This window comes from Rattus rattus, chromosome 16 (genome assembly GCF_011064425.1).
Source record: "Rattus rattus isolate New Zealand chromosome 16, Rrattus_CSIRO_v1, whole genome shotgun sequence".
Classification (NCBI taxonomy): domain Eukaryota; kingdom Metazoa; phylum Chordata; class Mammalia; order Rodentia; family Muridae; genus Rattus; species Rattus rattus.
The window spans coordinates 44,017,604-44,042,678 of record NC_046169.1 but is presented as its reverse complement, the minus strand read 5'-3'; the positions used below and the strand labels follow the sequence as shown (position 1 = coordinate 44,042,678).

At 47.9% G+C, this 25,075-nt stretch overlaps 2 protein-coding genes across 6 annotated transcripts in view; one reads left to right on the top strand and one right to left on the bottom strand.

Moving 5' to 3' along the window:
• Pole (DNA polymerase epsilon, catalytic subunit) overlaps positions 1 to 18,735 on the top strand; it is a 48,494-nt gene extending 29,759 nt beyond the window's left edge. The window contains exons 30-49 of the mRNA XM_032886896.1: positions 1,184 to 1,393; positions 1,624 to 1,833; positions 2,082 to 2,225; positions 6,412 to 6,552; positions 6,796 to 6,949; positions 7,026 to 7,132; positions 7,287 to 7,463; positions 7,549 to 7,772; positions 7,913 to 8,133; positions 8,370 to 8,574; positions 10,448 to 10,621; positions 12,161 to 12,286; positions 13,493 to 13,634; positions 14,269 to 14,446; positions 15,510 to 15,641; positions 15,772 to 15,965; positions 17,019 to 17,219; positions 17,564 to 17,689; positions 18,246 to 18,335; positions 18,416 to 18,735. Coding sequence (XP_032742787.1) covers positions 1,184 to 1,393; positions 1,624 to 1,833; positions 2,082 to 2,225; positions 6,412 to 6,552; positions 6,796 to 6,949; positions 7,026 to 7,132; positions 7,287 to 7,463; positions 7,549 to 7,772; positions 7,913 to 8,133; positions 8,370 to 8,574; positions 10,448 to 10,621; positions 12,161 to 12,286; positions 13,493 to 13,634; positions 14,269 to 14,446; positions 15,510 to 15,641; positions 15,772 to 15,965; positions 17,019 to 17,219; positions 17,564 to 17,689; positions 18,246 to 18,335; positions 18,416 to 18,529 — 3,270 coding nt within the window. The 3' untranslated portion in view covers positions 18,530 to 18,735. The remainder of the gene's footprint in view (positions 1 to 1,183; positions 1,394 to 1,623; positions 1,834 to 2,081; positions 2,226 to 6,411; positions 6,553 to 6,795; positions 6,950 to 7,025; positions 7,133 to 7,286; positions 7,464 to 7,548; positions 7,773 to 7,912; positions 8,134 to 8,369; positions 8,575 to 10,447; positions 10,622 to 12,160; positions 12,287 to 13,492; positions 13,635 to 14,268; positions 14,447 to 15,509; positions 15,642 to 15,771; positions 15,966 to 17,018; positions 17,220 to 17,563; positions 17,690 to 18,245; positions 18,336 to 18,415) is intronic.
• A 2,180-nt stretch (positions 18,736 to 20,915) lies between these two features.
• On the bottom strand, positions 20,916 to 24,142 carry P2rx2 (purinergic receptor P2X 2). Of its 5 annotated transcripts, none has more exons than XM_032887111.1 (12): positions 23,928 to 24,142; positions 23,649 to 23,784; positions 23,482 to 23,553; positions 23,327 to 23,402; positions 23,152 to 23,248; positions 22,923 to 23,003; positions 22,683 to 22,821; positions 22,230 to 22,360; positions 21,973 to 22,066; positions 21,766 to 21,831; positions 21,603 to 21,680; positions 20,916 to 21,395 (listed from the first exon to the last, which is right to left on the bottom strand). In XM_032887111.1, exons 1-12 carry the CDS (start codon positions 24,101 to 24,103, stop codon positions 21,291 to 21,293), a joined length of 1,251 nt encoding a protein of 416 aa, XP_032743002.1. In that variant the 5' UTR covers positions 24,104 to 24,142; the 3' UTR covers positions 20,916 to 21,290. The 5 variants fall into 5 exon arrangements, with proteins under 5 accessions (XP_032743002.1, XP_032743004.1, XP_032743005.1 ...); XM_032887113.1 differs by having other exon boundaries at positions 20,916 to 21,332; XM_032887114.1 differs by having other exon boundaries at positions 20,916 to 21,680; positions 23,649 to 23,818; positions 23,926 to 24,142.
• Positions 24,143 to 25,075: the final 933 nt, after the last annotated feature.

Sequence of the window (25,075 nt, the reverse complement as noted above, 5' to 3'; positions counted from 1 at the left end):
TGGGGTTTTGGGTTGTTTGGGTGCTATTGTTGTGTTTTTGTTTGATTGGTTTTCAGAACAGGGTTTCTCTGTGTAGTCCTGGCTGTCCTGAGATCTGCCTGCCCCTGCCCCTGCCCCCTACCCCATACCCCCTACCCCATACCCCATACCTCATATCTCGTACCTCATACCTAATTTAAGATTGCAGACATCATTAGCTTAAGTTATAAAAGTTGATTACATGGGAACGTCAAGGCAAGTGAGGTTGTTCCATTGTTCTCTTAAAAGCAGGTTAAACAGTTCTGAGTACACAGGAGGCTTGTAGTCTTATTTTAATTGACCTCACGTATACTTTGGCTGTAAAGTCCAGCAAAAGTTCCAGTCCTTTAAAACGTAAGAGGTGCTTTCACGATAATAACAACAGCAGCACATAGTCTTACCTGGTTCGAGTGTGGCAGACCTGTAATTACAGCTACTGGGGAGGCTGAGGCAAGAGGATCCGGAGTTCAAAGCCAATTTGGCCTATGCAGTGAGATCCTATCAAAAAACTGAACAGGTACCACCAAGATGATTCTGTCTTGGGAATCACTCGCATTTGGGTATTGTTCTTTCCCTTAGTGCTCCCTTCATATTCAGGGTTAAATTAGTGTTAAAACTTCAGCTCTGACTCAAAACATACAACCTTGTAAAAAGGCTTGCAGGTACACCTTTTTTGAAAGAACTGACATTCTCTGATAAGCACCTGGGAAACTTAAGATGGAGCTTCCCTGAGAGAATTAAGGCAAATGATCTAATTCTAGTGCTTCTAGACAAAAATAGGTACATCTCTGAAAGTTTTCAACCTGTCTGGTCTACATAGAGAGTTCCAGGGCAGGGAGAACTACAGTCTCCAAAAGGGGGATGGGAGAACAGGCTGGAGAATGGCTCAGCAGTTAACAGCACATACCATTCCTGCAGAGTACCTGAATTCAGTTCCTGATATCGGTATCAGGAGGTTCACAACTGTCTGTAACTCCACCTCCAAATGGTCCAATATCTTCTGACCTCTAAGGGAGCTGCACTCATGTACATACACATGATTAAAAATAAATCTTTTTTTTTTAAGTTATGGTAATTTGTTAACAGCCCTTTTCAGGAGATGTACTGTGAATAGAATTTACCAGATTGAGATTCTAAATTATAAGGCTGGGTTTTATTTTTCCAGATTGTGATGGCCCGGGCTTCAGAAAACAGTCTGAGTCTCTGCACTCCAGACATGGAGGACTTTGGACCCACAAAGCCATATCACTCTACAGTCCCAGTTGCTACTAAGAGGAAGCGAGTCTGGGAGAGCCAAAAGGAGTCTCAGGATATCACACTAACTGTGCCCTGGCAAGAGGTCTTAGGGCAGCCTCCCTCCCTTGGAACCACACAGGTGAGACCTCTGAGAAAGTTGCTATGGCGCTCTGTCTCCTAGTGGTTTGCTCCATGGTACAGGGATCCTAAAGGCAAAAATCCTTAAGCCTGGAACAAATTGGTTACATAAATGCCTGAGTGTTAGAGAGCATTTAAAGCTGCTGAAGCTTAGGAACACGAAGCAGGCTGTTGGAGGAAGGTATTGATGATCAGCGTACGTTAGCAATTGTTCATTGCCATCCATCCCAGGAAGAGTGGTTGGTCTGGCTCCAGTTCCACAAGAAAAAGTGGCGGCTGCAGGCTCAACAGCGCCTAGCCCGCAGGAAGAAACAGCGCTTAGAGTCCACAGAAGATACGCCAAGGCTTGGGGCTATCCGAGAGGGGCCTGCCACAGGACTGGGGAGCTTTCTGCGACGGACCGCCCGCAGCATCATGGACCTCCCCTGGCAGATCATACAGGTGTGGGCCTTCTTCCATGAGAGTGGCAGGATGTTGAGAGCAGTCCTTCATGGGCCTGGAGGAGGGAGTGTGCAGCTATTCCTGCAATATAGGATGGAAACTAAGAAATACCTTCAGCTTCCTGCCCGTCACAGGGGCCCTGCACATAGGAAGATGTGGCCAAGGCTGGAGGCTATTGTGGGAGGTAACCTGTTCACAGGTGTCGGTATGTTCCTCCATTATGTATTATGTATTCTGTGTTTTCTCAGATCAGTGAGACCAGACAGGCTGGTCTGTTCCGGCTGTGGGCTATCATTGGCAGCGACTTGCACTGCATCAAGCTGAGTATCCCTCGAGTATTCTATGTAAACCAGCGGGTAGCCAAAGCAGAGGATGGGCCTTCGTATCGAAAGGTAAGGAGGCCCCTGGTATTGCTTGTCACCTCTGAGGTGTCTCCATATGATGGAGGCCACATAAAAAATTGGTCGGAAGCATGGACTTTGCCAACCCAAGACCACATAGCTAGTGAGCAATGTGGCCTGTTCCCATTTCTCAATTACCTCATTGATACTGGGATATTGAAAGAGTTACTTAAAACTGTTCAGGAATGGAGACTGCCGCTCTCCATCAAGCTGATGAGCAGGGAAGAATTGGATATAGGTGACAAGTAGTTTGTGTAATAGCAGTTTGTACTATTGTAGTTACTAGCATCGTTAGGATATAAATTCATCTACCATATAGTCTGTTGACTGGAAGACTCTAGCTCAATGGCTTTTAGTGAAATTGTAGCATCTGAACTATAGTCATTCCCAAAAGAAGCGTGTACTAGTCAGCTGGAAGCCTGCTCTTCCCTGCAGCCCCAGGCAGCCAACCACTCTCCCACTTCCTGCCTGAGGACTTGTTTAGTCACAGCATCTCAGATATGGAGTTGTACTCTGGGTAGGTGATTCTTAGGCAGAAGAAGAGGGCATCAGATCCCATTACAGATGGTTGTGAGCCACCATGTGGTTGCTGGGAATTGAACTCAGGACCTCTGGAAGAGCAGTCAGTGCTCTTAACCACTGAGCCATCTCTCCAGCCAGACTTAGAAGATTCCGAGGAAGGCTCTCTTTATGTGACATCTCAGTTGGAGCACCGCACTTAACTCAATATATAACTCAGGGTAAAGCTACTTAATGATAGTGTCTGCTCCCAGGTAGACATTGGCTGTATACAAGGAACACCTGGGAGAGGAGACATTGTAGGTGGAATATGTGAGGCCTGGTTCTAGCTCATTGACGTGGTAAAATATGAACCTAGAAAGTGGGCAGGGTCAGCAGGATAATGGACACATTGGACTAATGGATTTTCATACAGGTAGCGCTGTGTGGTGGTGAGCGTCTGTGTAGGAGAATGTCTGCACTACAGAACCTTTTTCCCTTGTGATTATCTGCTCCCTTCTGGCTCGGTGTACATCACTGTCCTTGGCATTGGCATTTGGTAAATCCCTGGGGAGTCTAGGATGGAGCATCTCTGCCTCTGCCCTTTCTGTGTAAGAACTTTGTATCTCACTCAGAATTGAATTGTTTCAGGGTGGAGGTGGTCACTGTTTGAGACAGGGTCTCATGTGGTTTAGGCTGGCCTTGAGTTTGCAATAAAAGTGAGGCCGGCCTTCAATTCCTGACCCTCTTGCATCTGCTACCCACATTCTAGGATTATAGGCCTGTGTTACAATACTAAGCTCATGAATTGTGTTTTTCTCAATGCCAGAGACCAAACCCAAAGACTAGTGAATTGCTAGGTACACATTCTTTCCTTAAGCTACGTCCTCCAGCACAGGAGCAAACTAGTTTCTTCCTTAAAAAGTAAATGTTTACTATTTTGCCGTTAAGTAATATTGTTTCCAGGGTAATGAGTGGCAAGTAGATTACTTTTCTTTTCTTTTCCATTCTTAATGTTTTAAAAGTATTCCTGTGAGCTGGGTGGAGTGATCCTTGCCTGTAAGGCCAACACTCAGGATGCCAAGACAAGAGGATCTCAAGTTCAGGGCCAGTCTGGCTTACGTAGCAGCACTCTTGTTTCAAAAACAAACAATTTTAAACAAACATTACTGTGAACCTGGGACTATATTGTTGTTATAGTCAGTTGCAACCTGCCTTCCCTAATGCAGATAAGGAGCATAGGTGTGGTCACTGTTGACTTGCATCAGTTTTGAAAAGTGTAGCTACCTGAATCGTTCTCCCACCATCCAGGTAGACATTGCCACCTCCCCAGAGCATGCTCCCCCCTCTCCTTCCTGCTGCTGTGTGAGATCCATGTTTCTGTAACTGTAGATGCACTTGATCTCCTGGAGCTTCATGTCAGTGTGTCATTCCGTAGACCCTATAATTACCTTCCTGAGCTCATGGTGTTCAGTGTTGGTTCAGGCATTGTTTGTATTAGTGGCGATGTATTAAGATAAGAACTACACCTGCAGTGTGTGCATAGAAAGTCCTTGTCAGCAACATCGAGAAGCTGAAATCTGTAGGATGAGCTGGGAAGTTCCCTCTTAAATTTTTTCCATTTTCTAATTAGATACTGAAGACACAGCCATCATCAATTTGGTATTTATTTTTCCAGGCTTTATTTTGTTGGTTTAAATACAGTAAAATGCTCTTTTGACCTTAATATTGCATGGGTGATGGCAGCCACAGTTCCATGATTTTCTTTTTTTTTTTTTTTAATTTATTTTTCTTGGAGTGCTTTATGTATTTACACTTCAAATGTTATTTCCTCTCCCCCTGCTTCTATGAGGATGTGCTCATTCCCACCCACCCACTCTGACCTCAACGCCCTGGCATTACCCTACACTGGTGAAAGGAGCCTTCACAGGACCAAGGGCTTTTCCCCCATTGATGCTGGACAATGCCATCCTCTGCCATATATGTGGCTGGAGTCGTGGGTCCTTTGCCCATGATATTCAAGATACAAATCATTTCTTTTCACCCATCCTTGGACACTGACCTCTGTCGCTATAGCATAACCTTTTTAGAATGCCCCTTTATGGAATCATACTGTACTCTGAAATTTCAGTCTGGCTCCTGTCATGTAGGGTAACCCATTGGTATTTCCCAGAGGGGAAGCCAGGAAACTGTTGCTGGTTGGTGCTCTGTGAGCTCCCTGGTTCCTGACTACTTTCGTTCATTCTGAGGCTTCATGCTGCTGCTTCAGGCATGCATTCAGTAGGATTTTTTTTATCATCTTCATTCTTTTACTGAGCTCAGATGCTGTGGTAGGTTTTGGCTCTTGATGTGTATGCGTGTATATGTATGCACCTGAATGTGTGGATGCCACTTGTGGAAGCCCAGAGTTGGCATCAGACATCTACCTCAATCACTTTGCGCCTGAACCTAGAGCTCACTGTTTCTACAATCCATGTAGGGATTTCATGCATCCATTCATTTAACGCTGTGATGGAGACATGCGTCTCTGTGCCAGGCTTTCTACATGGTGATAGGCATCCAAAATCAGGTCCTTGTGTTTATACCGCAAGCACTTTACCAACTGAGCCATCTCCTGTGGACGTTTTGTTATTTTATTGAAACAATTTTATTACATAGGTCAACATTATTCTCAGCTGACTTTCCTCAGCCTCCCTGCTGGGGTTCCAGGTATATGAACCTGTAACAGTCTAGCTGTAACAGTCTAGCTGTAACAGTCTAGCTGTAACATTCTAGCTGTAACAGTCTAGCTGTAACAGTGTAGCTGTAACAGTGTAGCTGGCTCATGGTAGGCACAGCTGTAGTGGCCATAAAGCTGTTATTAGTTGTGATGTGTGACTCAGCACAGGGCTAGCATTTGATGGTGCTCTCTTGAGAATTACTCATTTTTCCCTGATTGCTACATCAAGAAACGTGTTCCATCAAGGACAGCCTGCACTTGATATTTTGGGCATTTTATAAATCCATGCACTGGTAAAATGACTCAGTGAGTAAAGGGAACTGAGCCCACATTGTAGCAGAGAACTGATTCTTTCAGGTCCTTGTTTTTACACACACAAAATAAATAAACAAACAAGCAGATGCTTTCTTTAATTGTTTAATTGTTTAGAGAATGTTGAGACAGCCAATCCTGTTAATTTAGATCTCAAGTTCAGCCTTACCTTCTTTGTATAAAGGTTCCATCGTCAGCTCAGCTTTCAAATTGTGTTCCTCTGACCATGTATGTCTGTGTATTTGCAGCTTGAAGTAAGATTGTGTTTTATGTGGAGATTAATGAAGAGTCAGTGTGTATTCGCTCCATGCTCCCATACATGCAACCAGTACACACATAGGGCTGTCTGATCATCGCTTTTCTAGTTCTCTGGCCAAAAAAGTATGGTTTATTCGTGGGTTTTAGGTGCCAAGAACCTCCAATTGATAAATCAGAGATCTGAGAAACATTGACTGGGAGCCCATCCTCTAGACAAGAGTTGACGATGCCTCAGTTGGAAAGAATTTATAATCCAGTTCCAGGTTGCTATTTTATTATACCGTGGTCTTTTAGTTGTAATCTTTGAAATCTCGGGTCCTGAAAGCCTTAGGAGTTGGTCAGTGCTCCACTATGTAGGCTGTGATAAGCTCATCACCACATTGTCACCAGGTGAATCGGGCTCTTCCTCGTTCCAACATCGTCTACAATCTCTATGAGTACTCAGTACCAGAGGACATGTACCAAGAACACATCAACGAGATCAACACTGAGTTGTCAGCACCAGACATTGAGGGCGTGTATGAGACTCAGGTGATTTTCTCCCTGGCCACTGACCACCTGGTTGATAATGAAGCTGGATAATCAGAGAGGATCCCACAGGGAATTGGGCAGGGGGCAGTGGTGGGTGGGTGGGTTAGATAGTCATGGCTGTCAGCAGCATGTCTACCTAAGGTGGTCTCTTCTGGGTAAAGACAGGCTATCCTGGGGTATGTCCAAAGATAAAGCTGTGGTGCTAGGGTCCCATTTGACCCAATATACTCACCACTCTCCCAGGTCCCATTGTTATTCCGGGCCCTGGTGCAGCTGGGCTGTGTGTGTGTGGTCAACAAACAGCTGGCAAGGCAACTTTCGGGCTGGGAAGCTGAAACCTTTGCCCTCGAGCACCTTGAAATGCGTTCTCTGGCCCAGTTCAGCTACTTGGAACCAGGTATGACCTTACCAACAGCCTTATCACCTGCCTTGCCTCCCCTACATCTCAGGCAACGGTTTCCTTTCTTCTACAGGGAGTATCCGCCACATCTACCTGTACCATCACACACAGGGCCACAAGGCACTCTTTGGGGTCTTTATCCCCTCACAGCGAAGAGCATCTGTGTTTGTGTTGGATACTGTGAGTCATTGGGCCCAGGGCATGTGAGAATATGTGGGTCAGGCAGAATTTGGGGAAGGAAGACACTCCTCTTGCCATTCAGTTAGAAATAGAAAGGCACAGTGATTGCCCTGCTACACACACACAGCAGACCTAACAGTTGGTGTCTGCTTAGGTGCGCAGCAACCAAATGCCAGGGCTCAGTGCCCTGTACTCAGCAGAACACAGCCTGCTGCTGGACAAGGTGGGCCCCAACCTCCTGCCTCCCCCAAAACACGCCTTTGAAGTTCGTGCTGAAACCAACCTGAAGACCATCTGCAGAGCTATCCAACGCTTCCTGCTTGCCTACAAGGTAAGAGAATTGGGGTCCAGTGGTAAGTGTCTCCCCTCCCGAGGCTTTGTCCACTGAGCCCTGTCTTTCTGCCTTCTCAACCCAGGAAGAGCGCCGGGGGCCCACGCTCATCGCCATCCAGTCTAGCTGGGAACTGTGTAGGCTGACTAGTGAGATTCCAGTCTTAGAGGAGTTCCCACTCGTGCCTGTCCGAGTGGCTGACAAGATCAGCTATGCAGTCCTGGACTGGCAGCGCCACGGAGCTCGCCGAATGATCCGGCACTACCTCAATTTAGACATTTGCCTTTCACAGGCCTTTGAGATGAGCAGGTGAGGAGCTGGATGTAACTCAATAGTACCACACCCCCAAGAAGAGAGGTAAATAAGCTGGGAGCCTACAGTGTGTGGCCCTGTGAATGGTCCCTAAATGATGCTCGTATACTTGGGACTAAACCTGTACCCCTGAATAGGTACTTCCACATCCCCGTTGGAAACCTGCCAGAAGACATCTCCACTTTCGGCTCTGACCTCTTTTTTGCACGCCATCTCCAGCGCCATAACCACCTACTTTGGTTGTCCCCTACCTCTCGGCCTGACCTGGGTGGGAAGGAAGCTGATGACAACCGCCTTGTCATGGAGTTTGATGACCGAGCCACTGTGGAGATCAATAATTCCGGCTGTTACTCTACTGGTGAGTGAGAGAAGGAAAAGATGGGGTCTTCTGCTCAACCATGTGGAAGAAGCCCAAAGGCAAGTAAGTCTTAGGAAATGGGTTCCATCAAGTTAGGTGTTAGTCGGAGGTCACGTGCCATGCCTGACCTTTGCTAGGCAGCACTGACTGTTCTATTAGTGGCAATGACTGGCACAGACCTCGGAAATGATGCTAGTGCCGGCTGGGACACGTGGACAAGCTGTGTTTCTCTGCAGTGTGCGTGGAGCTGGACATTCAAAACCTGGCAGTCAACACCATCCTCCAGTCCCACCATGTCAATGACATGGAGGGGGCTGGCAGCATGGGCATCAGCTTCGATGTGATCCAGCAGGCCTCCCTAGAGGACATGGTTACAGGCAATCAAGCTGCCAGTGCCCTGGCCAGCTACGATGAGACAGCCCTCTGCTCCAGTACCTTCAGGTATCTACCCTCTTATAATATGCTACTTCTTAGCCAAGGCAGCAGGGGAAAGGTAACCTCCACTTAAGAATGCTAAAGCCAGAGTCAGCAAAAGATACATATTGTCGGGCTCTCTCTGTAGCTTTGGATTGCCTAAAACTCACTGTGTAGACTGGACTGGCCTCATTCATGGAAGGCACATACCACTGCCTGCCAGGTGCTGGGATTGATGTATGTGCCACACATTCCACTTTCTTTTTAAGATTTTTATTAAGTCATTTACTTACTTTATATCCTGATCCAAGCTTCTCCTCCCTCCTCTCCTCTCAATTCCTCCCTCTCACCTCCCCTTCATCCCATCTACCCTTTTTCCCCTCTCAGAAAAGGGAATGGTTGTGTGTGTGTGTGTGTGTGTGTGTGTGTGTGTGTGTGTGTGTGTGTGTGTGTGTGTGTGTGTACAGTGCATGTGAGTATGAATGTCCAAAGAGGCCAGAAAAGCCAGATACCCTGAAGTAGTTACAGGAGGAATAAAACACCTGGTTTGGGGGTTTGGGGAGTGGAACTCCAGTCTTGTAGGAGTAGTGTGTGCTCTTGACTACTGTGCCGTCTTCAGCCTTAGAGTCTGCAGTCCTGACATGCCCTCCCTTGAGTCTTCCATAATGCAAGACCCTCCTGTCCCTGCCTACCTGATAGTAGGCAGTACAAGTGCTCTCATCTGACCTTTCTGAGGCCAGAGGCTTTTCTCACAAAGAACTTTTTGATACATAGTTGCTTTAAGTGTAATCAAAGGTGTATCTGCAGGAAATTCCCAGGGTACCTAGCCTAATGAGTCATTGTAGCCAGTATCATCTGTCAGAGATATGTCAGCCCTGGCTTCTAGAGATGGAACAGTGTATACTATAGGGTGCTCCCTTTGTGCCAGAAACACAGAGCGCTTTACTCTGCCTACTCCCATAGCCCTGCAGGGTGGTACAGTCTTCACCCATGCTAGGAACAGTGAATCCACGGTCTAAGGGGCTGCAGTCATGATGGGTTACTGTGGCTAAGTATGAGGTGGATATTTCATGTCTGTGATTCTAAAACATGTATTTCAGCCCTGTTGCCTCCAAATGAAGGAAGAAAAGAATTTGATGAAGTAAGAACTAGGTTAGGAGGCCTGGGATCTGAGCAGAGTTGTAGCAGAGAAAGTGTTTGAACCTTGAGGAGCAGGTGAGGATCAGACACAGATGGAGCAACCAGGATGAGGGAAGTGGGCGTTTGTACAGAGAGCCAGAAGAGTGACCTCAGCATCCTGTCTCTGATACTCTGGCCCCTTCATGACCCAAGTCCAGTCTGTTCTACCTAAGCATTGGTTTGATTCCAGGAACCTCCCCTGAGTCTCATCGGTGTCTAGAAAATGCAGCTTGGGTCCGTCCCTGGTCCTTCACATGGAAGATACATAATCAACTCTGTGTCTCTTCATTCCTGCTCTTCTGACAGTGAGACCCTGTCGTCTCAGAAAAATAATAAAGAATACTGCTACGCAGAGGACATGAGTTTAGCTCCCAGAATGCATGTTGAGTAGTTGACAGCCACTGTAAATCTAGCTCCAGTGTAGTAAACACCTCTGGCTTCTGTGGGCACCCAGAATCACTGGACAGACCATCACAGCTACACAAAGGTTTTGAAAAATTAGAAATAGATCTTAAGAAAGACAAAAGCCTAATGTGCGTCTCCTTGTCCGGGTGTGATAAGCAAGTCCGGGAGTTACATGGAGGGAAGTGGTGAGGAGGCAAAGCTCACAAGTCATGGGGCCAAGGAATGAATCTCAGACAGGCAGTTGGGGGTTATGAGAAGGGACAGTGATGCCAGCAGCTGCATATGGTGGAGTTCATCCTCCTTTCCCACCTTTCAGGATCCTGAAGAGCATGGTGGTTGGCTGGGTAAAGGAAATCACACAGTACCACAACATCTATGCTGACAACCAGGTGATGCACTTCTACCGCTGGCTCCAGTCACCGTGCTCTCTGCTCCACGACCCGGCCCTTCACCGGACACTGCACAATATGATGAAGAAGCTCTTCCTGCAGTGAGTGTGTCACCCTGCGCTGTGGGCGGAGGGACATGAGCCTTTGTGCTGTATAAAGAAGCCCAGGGCAGTCTTAACTGTATTGTGGCAGAGTCAAGGCCAGCCTGATCTACAGAGCAAGTTCAAAGAGAGCCAAGGCTACACAGAGAAACCCTGTCTCAAAAAGCCCAAACCAAACAAAAACCTGAGAGGAGTTCCCCATGGGGCCCTTGTACAGTGGTCATAAACAGCAACCTCCTTAGTGTATACAAGCTGGTTGCCTGTATGGTTGTCCTAAGGGACCTTGGAGACTATTCTCTGGCAGTTTTTCAAGTTTCTGATCTCAGCACTGTCCCCAGTCTAGGCTCCACACAGGTATTCATGGTACCTTTGGGAAGCCCCAGGGCCCAGTGGTCATGGTTCTCATTGGCCAGGTCCTCATGTCCACCCTCACTAAGCTGCAGAGAAAGCAATATGTGATTGAGGTTCTTTGTGGAGCTAAGTTCAAGTTCCATGACCACCAGAAGATCCTCACCGCAAAGAAGTGAGCCTTTATCATTAATTACTTTACTGCAGATGGATTTGAAGACATGGTTGCTGAGAAGTAGCTCGTTCCTGATGGCTGTAGAGTCAAATATGCCCCAGTCATGTTCCCTGGATAAGTGGCACATTCAGGAAGCTGAGAAAAATGGCAAGTCCAGGGCTAGCCTGGTTTATGTAGGAATTTCTTAGTCAGCCTGGACAATGGAAACCACCTCAAAATAAAAAACCAAAACCTAACTGAGTTCTGTATGAAAAGGAGCCATTTATATATTATAGATGCATATATAATAAGAGCTAACCATCTTCTCTTCACCTTTTTATTATCTATTGCTTTTGTTCCTGCTGTTTTTCTGCCGTGCTGCACTCCCATCTATGCAAAGGAGGGACCTTGCTCTGCTGTGGTGCACGCACCTGTGGTCACAGCTACTCAGGAGGTTGAGACCTAAAGTTCAGGGTCAGGCCTAGTAGTGCAGCCAGACTTCATCTGTCTCTGTTTTGTTTTTTAATGTTTATGAGTGTTTTGTCTTTGTGTATATCCATACCATGTGTGTGCCTGGTACCCAGAGAAGCCAGAAAAGTGTAGTGGATCCCCTAGAACTGAAATTATAGATAGCTGTGAGCATCCATATGGGTGATAAGAATCAAACCTGGGTCTTTGGGGAGACTAACCAGTGCTCCTAACACTTTAGGCATCTCTCCAGCCCCCAAACCTCATCTTAAAAGAAATTTTCTTTTTGGATTAGTTATTTTATGTGAGTGCACTGTAGCTGTCTTCAGACACACCAGCAGAGGGCATCAGATCCTACTACAGATGGTTGTGAGCCACCATGTGCTTGCTGGGACTTGAACTAAGGGCCTCTGGAAGAGCAGTCAGTGTTAACCACAAACCCATCTCTCTAGCCTCAGGATACTTCTTGTTTCAGTATCACCATGGTCTTCTTCATGGTTTCTTTTTATATTTTTTGGCTTCGTTTTACACCGAGGCACCTCCTCCATTAATACAAACATACTCCATAGGCTCATTGCTGAGTTCAAGCGCCTGGGGTCATCGGTCATCTATGCCAACTTCAATCGCATCATCCTTTGTACAAAGAAACGCCGGATAGAGGATGCCCTTGCCTATGTGGAATATATCACCAACAGGTTAGTGGAAGGACATCCTGGTGATGTAGCTGCCATAGAGAAAGGCCTGAGGGTGTCTCCATTGCTGATGAAGAAAGCACACCAAGGTTTAAACACAGCAGCTGAAAGAGTGACTACTACATTGAGGTTTACCTATGGTAGACAACTCAGATACAGAGCATGCTGTTCACGTCTGAAATGTTAAAGCAATGCCGCCTTCTGTTTATAAGAAGGTTCTATAAAGTGCTGTTATGTAAACGTTTCCCAGATGTGAGCTGCACACTTGAGTGTTGTGATTCCAGGTCATCAGTTCTCAATTGCAGGACCCTGTGCTGTAGGCTTGGCTTCAGGCAGTCATTACTGCCTGGATGAATCCTATTCTCAAGTCTGTCTGGGCCCAAAGACTCCAATGTAAATAAGAAGTCTTGAGGGTTTGACTGCAGACTCTTTTAGGTTTGGGGTGGTTTTGTTTTGTTTTGTTTCTTGAGAAAGAAAGTGTATGTGGGTGCCTTGAAAAAAGATCTGTCAGTCAGATCTCTTGGAGACAGTTAAGCCGCCCAATCCGAACTCCAGTTCTGATAGAGCAATAAATGTTCTTAACAGCACACACTCATATACGTTAAGGTAAATAAATAAACACATCCTTTAAAAAACGAGGAAGAGGGGTTGGGGATTTAGCTCAGTGGTAGAGCGCTTGCCTAGCGAGCGCAAGGCCCTGGGTTCGGTCCCCAGCTCCAAAAAAAAGAACCAAAAAAAAAAAAAAAATGAGGAAGAGGGGTTGGGGATTTGGCTCAGTGGTAGAGCGCTTGAGGCCCTGGGTTCGGTCCCCAGCTCCGGGAAAAAAAAAAAAACGAGGAAGAGGAGGATCTGTTTAGAGTCTCCTTCCCTCCTCACTGGTACCAAGGGTGGGATTAGGGATAAAGGCCAACTTAGCTAGGAATGGCACCAATGAAGAAAGCTCACAGGGCTTGAAAACAGGAAACTGCTGCCAGTGACATGTACCTGACTAAGGTAGACGCAGTGGATCCGGTCTTGTCCTGGCTTTCCTCTTGGTCACCTTCATTACTGGAAGCTCCTTCAGTATGCTAGGAAGTTTGGGGACTGTGTGAATCCACTTAAAGTCCATTTGTGAGTAGAAGGATGAGTGTAGCTACAAAGGGGAGGAAGGGAAGGGAGGAACAAGGAAAGCTGCTGCTGCTTTCACAGTTTCTGTCTGTCTTCTTGCAGCATCCATTCTAAAGAGATCTTTCATTCCCTGACAATCTCTTTCTCTCGATGCTGGGAATTCCTTCTCTGGATGGATCCATCCAACTATGGTGGAATCAAAGGAAAAGTCCCATCCAGTATTCACTGTGGACAAGTAAGAGAGGTAGGTATTGTCCACATATATATGTGTGACCACATTTACCCCCTGTGGCAGGTACTGCTTACCCCTCTGAATCCTGTTTCCCGGGGCTTACAGGAAAAGTTAGGAGTATAGTGTTAGCCCCAGTAAGGGCAAAGAGCTTTCCGTGAGGCAAAACCTATCAAAACTCATGGAAAAGAAGGAGGAGAGAGAGTTGTGAAACACTGGCAAAGCCAGACATGTCAAGAGAGCAAGACCCCCTGGGAGCTGGGACAGCTCAGGCACATTGGGTGTTTGGGCAGTAGTTTCAGGTGATCACAGAGAGCTGGCAGTGCCCAGTTTTTGCACAGAATGGAATTCAATGTTAAAATAGAAATTCTGGCATTTACTTGCCCCCTCTGAGACTACCACAGCACAAGGGAAAGAAAAGCAGGCAATGTCAGTTCAGGGGAGTTGTGAAAAGGCAGGATTCTCTACCTTAGCATCCTGAGTATCGAGGCATAGGTTAAAGGCACTGCTCCCAGCTAAAGAAGAAATCGTTAAAGGACCAGAAGCTGGTCACTGGGAATTTCTTGTTTGTTAGCCCTAAATAGAAGCACATGTCTTCTTGTTTACTGTTACTGCCATGGTAGAAATAGGGGTTGTCTTTGTGTTGTAGCAAGATTCCCAGACAAGGGAGGAAACTGAGGATGAAGAGGACAATGAAAAGGATGAGGAGGAAGAGGAGGACATGGGGCAATCTGAGGTTGAGGACTTACTGGAGAACAACTGGAACATTCTACAGTTCTTGCCACAGGCAGCCTCTTGCCAGAGCTACTTCCTTATGATCGTTTCAGGTGAGCCACGCTGAGGCTGAACCAGCTGAGTTATTGAAAGTGGTTCTGGCTCCTTGATGTGGAGAGGACAGTGCCAAGCTCAGTGGAGCTGCTGCTGCCTTAACTTTTCCCAGCAAAAAGACCAGAGGACAACTAATGGAAGGGCTTTCTGTCTTCTCTCTGGGCCTCCTGAGCAGCTCCCCTGAGGGAGTTTTCCCAGTTCTTTTTCTGACATCCCTGGGAACATGTGCGTGCTCATACAGTAACAAGACTGGCCTCAGGGGCCCACTAACTAGGAAACTCATACCTTGAAAGTATTTGTAGACCTGGTTATTGTGGTCAATATGCAAATAAGCATAAACTTAGACTTTTATAATTCAGTGCCATTCATTAAAACAGAAAAACAGGGGGTTGGGGATTTAGCTCAGTGGTAGAGCGCTTGCCTAGCAAGCACAAGGCCCTGGGTTTGGTCCCCAACTCCAGAAAAAAAAAAAAAGAAAAGAAAAGAAAAAAAAAAAGAAGGAAGGAAGGAAGAGAAATATTCCAGACATGTGGGCTCAGGTTTTACAGTACGGTTGGCATTTGCTGTTAAGGGTCTGTTTTCATAAACTGTCCTATTTATTCACTATTCTAAGGGTGAATTCAGGCATCAGCAGATTCCCTTTTTGTAGGATTTTCTTGGTTGGTTGGTAGGTAAGTAGGTAGGTAGGTATTGGTTGTTGGGTGTTTTGTGCTTTGTTCTGTTTTGTTTGTTTTGTTTTTTGAGACAAGGTTTCTCTGTATAACCCTGGTTGTCCTGTCTTGGAATTTGCTATGTAGACCAGGCTGGCCTCAAACTCAGCCTGCCTCTGCCTCCCAAGCGCTGGAATTAAAGATGTGTGCCATCACCACCACCCTGCTGCAAATTCCCTTCTGATATTTAGTTCTCTATTTGACTTTGGAATCATCAAAGGGCAGCAGATAAGCTGTCGCTAGCATTGACATTTCAGATGAGCATGTCTGACCATCTAAGCAGCTACAGGGCTCCTTCAAATTCTGGAGTCTTTTCCAATGTTCCGTGACCTATATCTGCTTCTCTCTGCAGCATACATCGTGGCTGTGTACCAAAGCATGAAGGATGAGTTGAGACACAGTGCCCCAGGCAGTACCCCTGTGAAGAGGAAGGGGGCCAGCCAGTTCTCCCAGGAGGCTGAAGGGGCAGCCGGGGCCCTTCCTGGTGAGCAGTCCCTGGTCACAGGATACTGCTGCGTGCCGTGACCTGATAGTATCTTCAGATGGTATAGGCAGATTGGTAGGAGATGTCCAGTGCCAGCAGAGTCTGTCCCTTAGCACTCTCTCTTTCCCAGGAATGATCACTTTCTCTCAAGATTATGTGGCAAATGAGCTCACTCAGACCTTCTTCACCATTACTCAGAAAATTCAGAAGAAAGTCACAGGCTCTCGGAACACCACTGAGCCCTCAGAGATGTTCCCTGTCCTCCCTGGTTCACATCTGCTGCTCAATAACCCTGCTCTGGAGTTCATCAAATACGTGTGCAAGGTGAGGGCCAGTATAAGTATAAGTCCTTCAGCCATTCCATCAGCATCTGCTGGGTCCCTATCAAATGCGACCATCACTGAGGGACTTGAGCTTAGGTTTTACAGAAGAAGCCCTGCTCTGATAGATCCTAAGCCTGGCAATAAACAGTAAGAGACTTGGGTACTCTGGGGGACCTGGAACCAGGCACAGAGGCTCTGGAGTAGGAGAGCAGAGTGCTGGGAAAGTTACAGCCCGTGGAAGTGGAAGTAGTCCATGGGTCACCTGCAACCAGTGGGCCTGATGGGCCTGATCAGTCAGAGCAGACCTCTGAGACCAACTGAGGTGACAGAGTCTGTTATCTGGGAAAGACGGGCCAGCATGGTGAGATGATATTACCGGTGCCGTGTGGGGTCATTACTCAAAGCACTTATTGTTCACTGTGCCATCTGAGCATCCCAGTGCTTCACTCTGAAGCTGAACACTGAATATCAAGTGACTACACCTTGGGGTTTAACATGGTAAGCTGGGGGTGTTTCTTCTCCACAGATGCACTTTGGACAGTCACTGACCTATCTTTCCCAGAAAACAAGCTGTAATGAACTGCACATTAGATCTGTGGTCCATTTTTAGTTCATCTTTACAGTGTATGCACAAGTTTCCAGGGTGTCCAGTTCCAGAGCCCTTTCCGTTGAATATTTACACCCTTTCAAAGCACAATTGGGCTGGGCATGTTAGCTCACACCTGCAGTCCCAGGGACTGCTGAGGCAGGTAGGAGGACCAGTTTGAGGACAGTCTGTATCTTCAAAAGCTATTGAGTAAGACTCTGTTAAAAGTGGGAAGAAGGGGGTTGGGGATTTAGCTCAGTGGTAGAGCGCTTGCCTAGGAAGCACAGGGCCCTGGGTTCCGTCCCCAACACCAAAAAAAAAAAAAAAAAAAAAAAAAAAAAGAAAGAAAAAAAAAAGTGGGAAGAAGGGCTGAGATGGTGCTGGGAAATGAACTAAGAAGAGGTATTTGGTCGAGTCAGAGCGACAAAGGCCTAGGAGCTTCTTCATGATGGCCTGTGGTCCCCATAGGTACTATCTCTGGATACAAACATCACAAATCAGGTGAATAAGCTAAACAGAGACCTGCTTCGCCTGGTAGACGTTGGTGAATTCTCTGAGGAGGCCCAGTTCAGAGACCCCTGCCACTCCTACGTGCTCCCTGAGGTAATCTGCCACAGCTGTAATTTCTGCCGAGACCTGGACCTGTGCAAAGATTCTTCTTTCTCTCAGGTGAGCTCAGCTGATGATCAAAACCTCTAAATGTCCCAAGTGGTTGGGACATGTAGCCCAACCTGTAATACTCAACATATATGGCCTCAGTGACTCTTTTATGGATTAAAAATAGGCCGTCCCTTAGCCACTCACTGCAGCATGCTAAAAATCTGTTTTGAAAAGGTCTGATCAGCACAAACAAAAGGCTCAGGCTCCATGGAATGCAGCCAAGAGCAGCGATGGCTTCCCTTGCCCCAGCAATCCCCTTACATCTTCCCTTTACACCAGGCCTCTGTGCTGTTGCCCAGGTGGGCCTTGGCTACCACTCACACTGACATCTCAGCCTTCCTCCCGTTTCCCAGGACGGAGCCATCCTGCCTCAGTGGCTTTGCTCCAATTGTCAGGCCCCCTACGACTCATCTGCCATTGAGTCAGCCTTGGTGGAAGCCCTGCAGAGGAAACTGATGGCCTTCACACTTCAGGACCTGGTGAGCTCCCCACACCCAGGAGTTTCCAAGCACTGTCGGCATCTCAGGGAAGCCAAGATCATGCTTGGGTCCTGACTGCCCCAGGAGTGGTCCTTGTCCATGGACCTAGCCCACTCACTGTCATTATCTGTTGATACCTCCTGAGGGCACATGCATCTGTCCAGTGGGGGGAGATAGACAGTGGACAGTAAAGGTGTTGGTAGAGCGCAGGAGCGGAGCAGAAAAAGCTTCAGCAGCAGTTTGTGAGGACCTGAGCAGAGCCCTTGGGTATATCCCTGGACAGCCATTAGGACACAGCCAACTGGGACACAGGATCTCCCACCCCTTGTAGTCCAGGTTGAGGATACCCACAGCAAGGTGGGCACCTTGGAGAAGAAGTGGCAAGAGTTGAGTAACTCTTGAATTTCATCAAGCACTGAGTCCTGATATGACTGACGGCAGCAGGGAAATAAACTTGCCATTGGTTCCATAGATATTTCCCTCCTCAGCAAGGCTGGAAAGCTGCAGGTAGGATCCAGTTTGAGCCAAGATTAGTGGTGCTGCTTGCTTGTTTCAGGTGTGCCTCAAGTGCCGTGGTATGAAAGAGACCCATATGCCTGTGTACTGCGGCTGCGCAGGGGACTTTGTTCTCACCATCCATACTGAGGTGAGCCATTCTCACACCGTGGGGCATTTCCCCTTCTGTCTGAGTAGAACCCAGAGTCATTGTGCTTCTTTGTCCTACAGGTCTTCATGGAACAGATTAGAATCTTCCAGAACATTGCCAAGTACTACAACATGTCATATCTCCAAGAGACCATAGAATGGCTGCTACAGACAAGCCCTGTATCAAACTTTTAGCAAGCCTAGGCTAAAGACACCTTGGAATCCCACACCTTACTACCTGCTCCAAAAGTCTGAATCACCTGGCTTTTCCAAACTCATGACCACAGTCTAGGAAGAACAGAGAGAATACTTCCGGGAATGTCAAAAGGCATAAACAAGCAGTGATGGAATGACTCTGTCCCTTAGTTACCTGCTAAATATACAAGTTTTTGAAGTTTCTACTTTATGCTTCCATACAAACCTCTTCTGCCTCTGGTCTAAGCATGAGATATGTTCTAAGATGAGCTGAGGGGATGTGGGCAGAGAAGATGCAGAAGCCAGTAGAAAACCCTGACTGTGACCAGAGTCTTGCTTATTTTCAGACAAATGGACCTTTTCCTCAGCTTCATGGGTATAGAATTCAGGCTGCTTTCTGGGAAATCCAGAAACATAGAGACCCAGGGTTTTTTCTTCAGAGCAAAGTATGAAGAGGGTCATCTATCACTCAGTGTCTTGAATGAGACCTGGATCTCTGTCCAGAACTGGGCTGAGGTGGGCCTAAAGGGTAGAAAACCTTTGCCCTGCCAGTCTATGTGGAAAACCCACTCTTTGTCCACCAGGACTGCTATAGCAAGGACCTCTTAAGCCTGAGGCCCAGAAGTATAGGGTTTTTAAGTGTCATTTATCATAGTCTCGAACACCCTAAGATTTTAGAAAAATGTCTTCTCACATGCATGATTTGAGGCTTAACTGAAGAAGAAGCAAGGAACATGAGGAAACACAGTCCTGTGAGGTTTCAGATCTATTGAGGGCTTGTACTCAGCCATCACTTCTTCCTCGGGATATCACAGACCCGGAGCACTGAAGCTGTACCCTCTTATTAAAGGCTTAATCTCCAGCCTTTTTAATATGATGCCTTCTAATACTGCAAGTGGAGTACGTAGCTGCTCTCACCTACTCTCTACTGACACTGACTTATCTGCTAGATGTGCAGAACCTTTCATTGGTTTCATGAAATAAGAGAACTCTCAAATCTCACTGAGCTAAATGCAGCCCTTGTCTACTGCTTCTTTCTGGTCCAGGCCATAGTTTACCAGGGCAGCAGCCAAGTGCCAAACTCAAATACTCCAAATAATGAGATACCTACAAGGGAGATGGGAAACCCTACTGAACTTAACGTATGTGAGTATTTTGCCTATGTGTATGTTTATGTACCAAGCGTATGTTCAGTACCCACAGAGGTCAAAAGAAAGCATTGGATCCCCTGGAACTGAAATTATGCTTGTAAACCACCATGTATGTGCTGGGAACCAACTTCCAGTTCTCTGAGAAAGCTGCAAGTGTTCTTATCTGCTTAGGTACCTCTTTAACCCCGTATAGTTTGCAATTCCTAGTTTACTACTTTCATTTGTACAGGAACCCTATACACATGAGCCTGTGCAGGGAGTCTCTGAAAGGGAAGGGTAATATCTAACATCTATCCATCAGGCATTTGTCTGAACCTTGGTGAGCTCAGGCTGTCTGCAGGGAGAAACATGATACGTACTTGATCCCTCCCTGGTTGGAATGTGGACTGAACTGGCAGTGCTGGGACATTCTGAATGGAAATCAAATCAAATTATACGAGGGGAGGAGGGAGCTAGTTAACTTAGCTTCCTGGATTTCTGGGCCCAAGAGACATCGCCTTGTCTCCCAGAAAAGCCAATCTACAGCAGCACAGGGTAGGTAATGGAGCCAAACATACTACTCAGCCCTGGGTTCAATCAGAGGTCAGTCTAGGGATTCTGAAGTAGAAAACTGTATTTCTGGCCCTGGTTTCTGAGCTGTGGCCAGATACCAAACTGAAAAGGACTGTTTGTCTAAAACTAGATAAACTTAAAACCAAACATAGAGGAAGTTAAACATATTTGGTGGCCTGTGGAGGCCATGACCAAGGAAGGAAGGCTCTGGGAGTATCAGGAGCCAGTGTTCTTCCAAGCATCCTGTAACACTCAGTGTGACGGTCAGTGGCCAACACAAACACCATCTTCAGGTAATGTGGGCAGAAACTGAAAGGACTCCTCCCTAGTTCTTTGGCCACTCTGCTACTTGGTGTACTGCTCCAAGCTAGGACGCTTTCTCTGGTAGCATTCAGCACAGACATTCCCAGGGAACTAAAGGGGAAAGACGCAGTAACTTGATTACCCCAGGCCCCGATGTTAGTACTGGCTTTGTGCTTCACCTGTTCACTGTCCTCACCCCCATGACATTGATTCTGAACACAGCCTGATCCCCTTGGCATGTAGCTTTACTCTATACCCAATCTGGTTAACAGACCTAAGAATGCAGGCAAACTCAGAGTACAGGATCCGTAGGAAGGAGATTGACTCTCCTGTCTTATATTCCTGAGTCCAAAGCTACTCTCAAAGAATTGAGGCCAGAAAGCTCATCCTGGTTTATTGAACTCAGCATGCTGCAACTTCTAAAGGGGGGCTTGAAATTATACAACAGGAGGGCATAGCCCCTAACTTGGGGTCCCTGAATACTGTATGAGAGTACAAGAGGTGGGCAGGGAAAGGTCCTATGAGGAGTTCTGTTGGGAAAGGAGATGGCAGGGAACCCACTTCTCCCCAGAAGCCTTAGGGAGAGGAAGAATGTAAGCTTGGGCTAAAGCAAGACGCCTGTCCTCTTGCACAGGTTTCTGTTTCCCAGTCACATGGACATGGTTACTGAAGAGCGCAGATCTCTAGGGCTGCCTTAGCAGCCGAAGCTGTCTCTGCCTTCCCAGGTCCAGGTCTGTAGCTTAGTGAGGACGAGATCAAAGTTGGGCCAAACCTTTGGCGTCCGTGGATGTGGAGTCCTGTTGGGAAGGCTCAGGGACAGGAGGCCTTTGTCCCATATGCTGGTCAAGAGTGTCCACCACCTGCTCAGTCAGAGCAGAGATGGAGCAAGGCCGAGGAGACTGGACAGCCAGTGGTAGCTCTGCCCCTTCTCCCAAAGTTGGTCCTTCACCTGATGGAGGGCTGGGTGGCTGATCCTGGGAGTAGTGACTAGGTGGGGGAGGGATCTGGCCCAAGACAAGGGCCAGGGTCACAGGCCATCTACTCGAGGGATGCTTTGGAGTACGCACCTTGTCGAACTTCTTATGGCTGTAGAGCTTGTTTTTGTTCATGAACGTTAACAAAATCCAGTCACACAGGAAGGAGCCCTAGGATCAGCAGGTGCCAGTGGGTAAAGGCCTACCAAACACTCCCTACCTGACCCAGATCCCCAAGGGAGTTTGGATTTCTTACCACCCCGATGGAGGTCAGAGCAGTGGCCAGATTGATGATGGTGGGAATGATACTGAATTTCCCTGCCTGTAGAGAACAGACTTGCATTTAGTTAAACCTTCAGTACAGGCTGCTTGTGGCAGAAATGGAGCTCAAGGGTGGGATGCTATAGGGGACACGGAGCTAGCCCAGCACAGACCTAAGCGGAACCCTTCAGGCTGTGCATACCTGTCCATGCACGATAACATCGATTCGAATCCCATAGGCTTTGATGAGAGTTCGAGTGGTGGTAGTGCTGTTTATCTTGTAATACTTGGCAAACCTAGGGTGGAGCGAACCAGAGTGGTGTTGAAGCTGTCATTCTGAGGACTGTGGCATGTGAGCACACTCATCTTCCTCTCTTCAGGCCCATTTCTGGTGTAACTAGAATCAACGCCACCATCACTGTCTATGTCATGGATCCAGACATTCAGGGAACAAGGTACCTGAAGTTGTAGCCTGAGGAGGCAGGGTCATACTTGGGGTCGAGCCTCCGGAAAGAATATTTGGGGTTGCACTCTGATTCAGACAAGTCCAGGTCACAGTTCCAGTTGATGATGACTCCAATGACACCACCCTGCAGAAAAGTAAGCCAAGGAGGGTTGAAGAGCACAGAGCAGACAAACCTCAAGGGGTAGGGTTCAGCTCAGAGCCAAAGGTCCAGGGAACAAGTGACTCTCTGGCTTTGGAGGCATAGCGAGGTACTAGCACCAGTCATGGGACCAGGTGTCAATAATTGAGCAGGTGCCTGCACAGACCGTGATCACATTTCTCCCCTCTGCCTAAACCCAGCTATAGCCGGCCAAAACAAAGAAGGGACATCTAGATGCAGTAAAACCCTTCCCGGGTAGCAGATGCTGGCACCCAGCTTCTCTGTCCCCATGCCCTCTGTCCCTCACCTTGTGTGCCAGTTCTGTGAAGTTCTCTCCTGCCTGCTCTACAATGAAGCCCAGCCTGAAGATAGGACAGTATGGGTCAGAGTCCTGATCAAATGTGCAATGCTTCAGGTAGTCACTCTTCTGGCTTGCAATGTTGCCCCTAAGGAGTTGCAGAAGACACAGACCTGTACTCTAAACACCTGTCTTCCAGCACAAGCCTACACACTGGCCAGACATTTGATCTCTGTCCCTCAGACTCACTTTGAGAACTTGAACTTGGGGTAGTGGATGCTGTTCTTGATGAGGATGGTGAAATTTGGGGCCATTTTACCCAGAAAATGGCTGTAAAGGTACAGACAGTGGTTTAATCTCCTTTCCCCCAAAGCCCCGGGGAAGGGAGGGCATAGTCTCCCTCCTCCCCCCCAGCTAATCTGATCTTCATTAGTAAGGAGAGAGGAGACTGCCAATGGGGTCTTTGGATCCCGCATACTTGTCAGAAGTTCCATCCTCCACCGGGCACCAGGCTGACACCTCACAGGTCTTGGAGTCCCCATGGTAATAGGGTACACAGTGCCCTGTGCGAATCCCTACAGGACACACACTGGTTAATCTGCTGAGGTCTGTGCTAACCCCGCCTTCCACCACTGTCCCTGGTGCACACTGACCATTGCCTTGCATGTCCAGCTGTCCGGCAACACAGTCGTCGTCTGAATGGCAGGTAGAGCTGTGAACCCTCATGCTCTAGAGTGGAGACTGTAGGTCAGAGGGTAGACTCTGTAACTGGCTTAGGTTTTCCCAGACCGCCCTTGACCCGCCTCACCTCTGGGCATGTTCCCAAGGTCTGGGAAGGGGTAACCTCGATCCTGGTGATGATGCTGACTACACTGCCCCCCTGGGTGCAGAAATAAAGGCGCGGTGGGCCTGTCAGCTCACTCAGACCAGTCACACCGCGGAGGAGCATCTGGCCTGGGGCAGGAAGCGCCGCACCTCCGGGGGCTTTACGTATTCCTCCACGTCCCACACTTTGTCTTCCGACATGGTGATCCCCTTGACTTTGGTGATGATGGAGCTCTCCGGTCCGGTCTCGCTGTCCTGGTAGCTTTTCTGCACGATGAAGACGTACCTGTGGGACAGGGCGGTGCCGGCTCCGGAGGCAACTCTGGAGAGACCAGGATGTCCCTCTCCTGAAGCCCTAAGGGCGCCCGCGCAAGCCCCAGTTGAGGATCCCCTTCCTCCCGATCGCCCACTGTGCCCCGGCCCGCGCACCACACGAAGTAAAGCAGGATGAGGAGCTGCACCATGCGGTGCACGAATCCCAGGCGCCGATTCCGCACCACGATCACCTTAGGCGTCTCGTAGTCCCAGAACGCGGACCAGCAGCCCCGGGCCAAGCGCCGGACCATGGCCGCCCCCGCGGGAAGCCGGGGCTGTGCAGCGGCCATGGCCCAAGGAGCTCGGTCCACCAGGGCTGCTGGAGCGCCTCACACCCTCGGCTCCAGTGGGCAGGCTGGGGGTGTGGCCTCGCTCCCCGCCCATTGTGACAGTAGCCATCTAGTCCCTGTTTCAAAGCTGATGGAATTGTATGTACTGGTCTCCCTGAAGGCTGCAGGTGCGGCAGGGTGCGGCTCAGAATGCAGCCTGGTGGTGCAGCTTGGTGACAGGGCGGAGAGGCCAGGCCAGCCTGGAGAGTCCTGGGGGAGCCCAAAAGAAGCTCCACACTGGGAGAGTTCAACCCTCAACCCACTTGAGGCTCAGGAAAGGCCCAAGGGATGGCACCCCAGATTTCTCAAAACAGACACGTAAGGGCGCAAGCTCCAACCCTCATTTCCCCCACGGAACTGCCCAGCATTGCGCTGTTAATTCTGTTTCCCACCCCCACCACCCCTTGCAAACCAAAATTGTTTCCTGGTAACCGATTATGTCTCTCCTGAGCCCAGGTTATTTGAAGCAAATATCAAACATCTTAATATGTCTCAGAGAGATGATTTTAAGCTGTCTTTTGTGGAAATAAGATGCATTTAGCGTATGAACAATCCAACGAGTGTAGTATGTGCTGAACGTTCCCTTCCCTGGACAACACAAAACATGTTCTTCCACCTCAAAATAAACCCCTACCCATGAAGCCAGATTCCTGTTCCCCGCTCCTAAGCTCTATCAGACAGTAGTCTTCATGTCTCGAAGGGTTTTTCTTTGAAATACGACGCCTGCATCCATCTGGCTTTATCATGTTTTCAAGACCCACCCACATGATCTTTGCTAATACTTCAAAGTGAGGTCAGAGCAATTCCATCCTCGGTAAACCTGGACATCTCTTTGCTGTTGCTAACAGCACAGTTAAATTGCATTTTTGAGCTGTTTTATTAAATCTGACCAGTGTCTAGGGAGCAAAGGCAATCTAATTCAGAACAACCGAA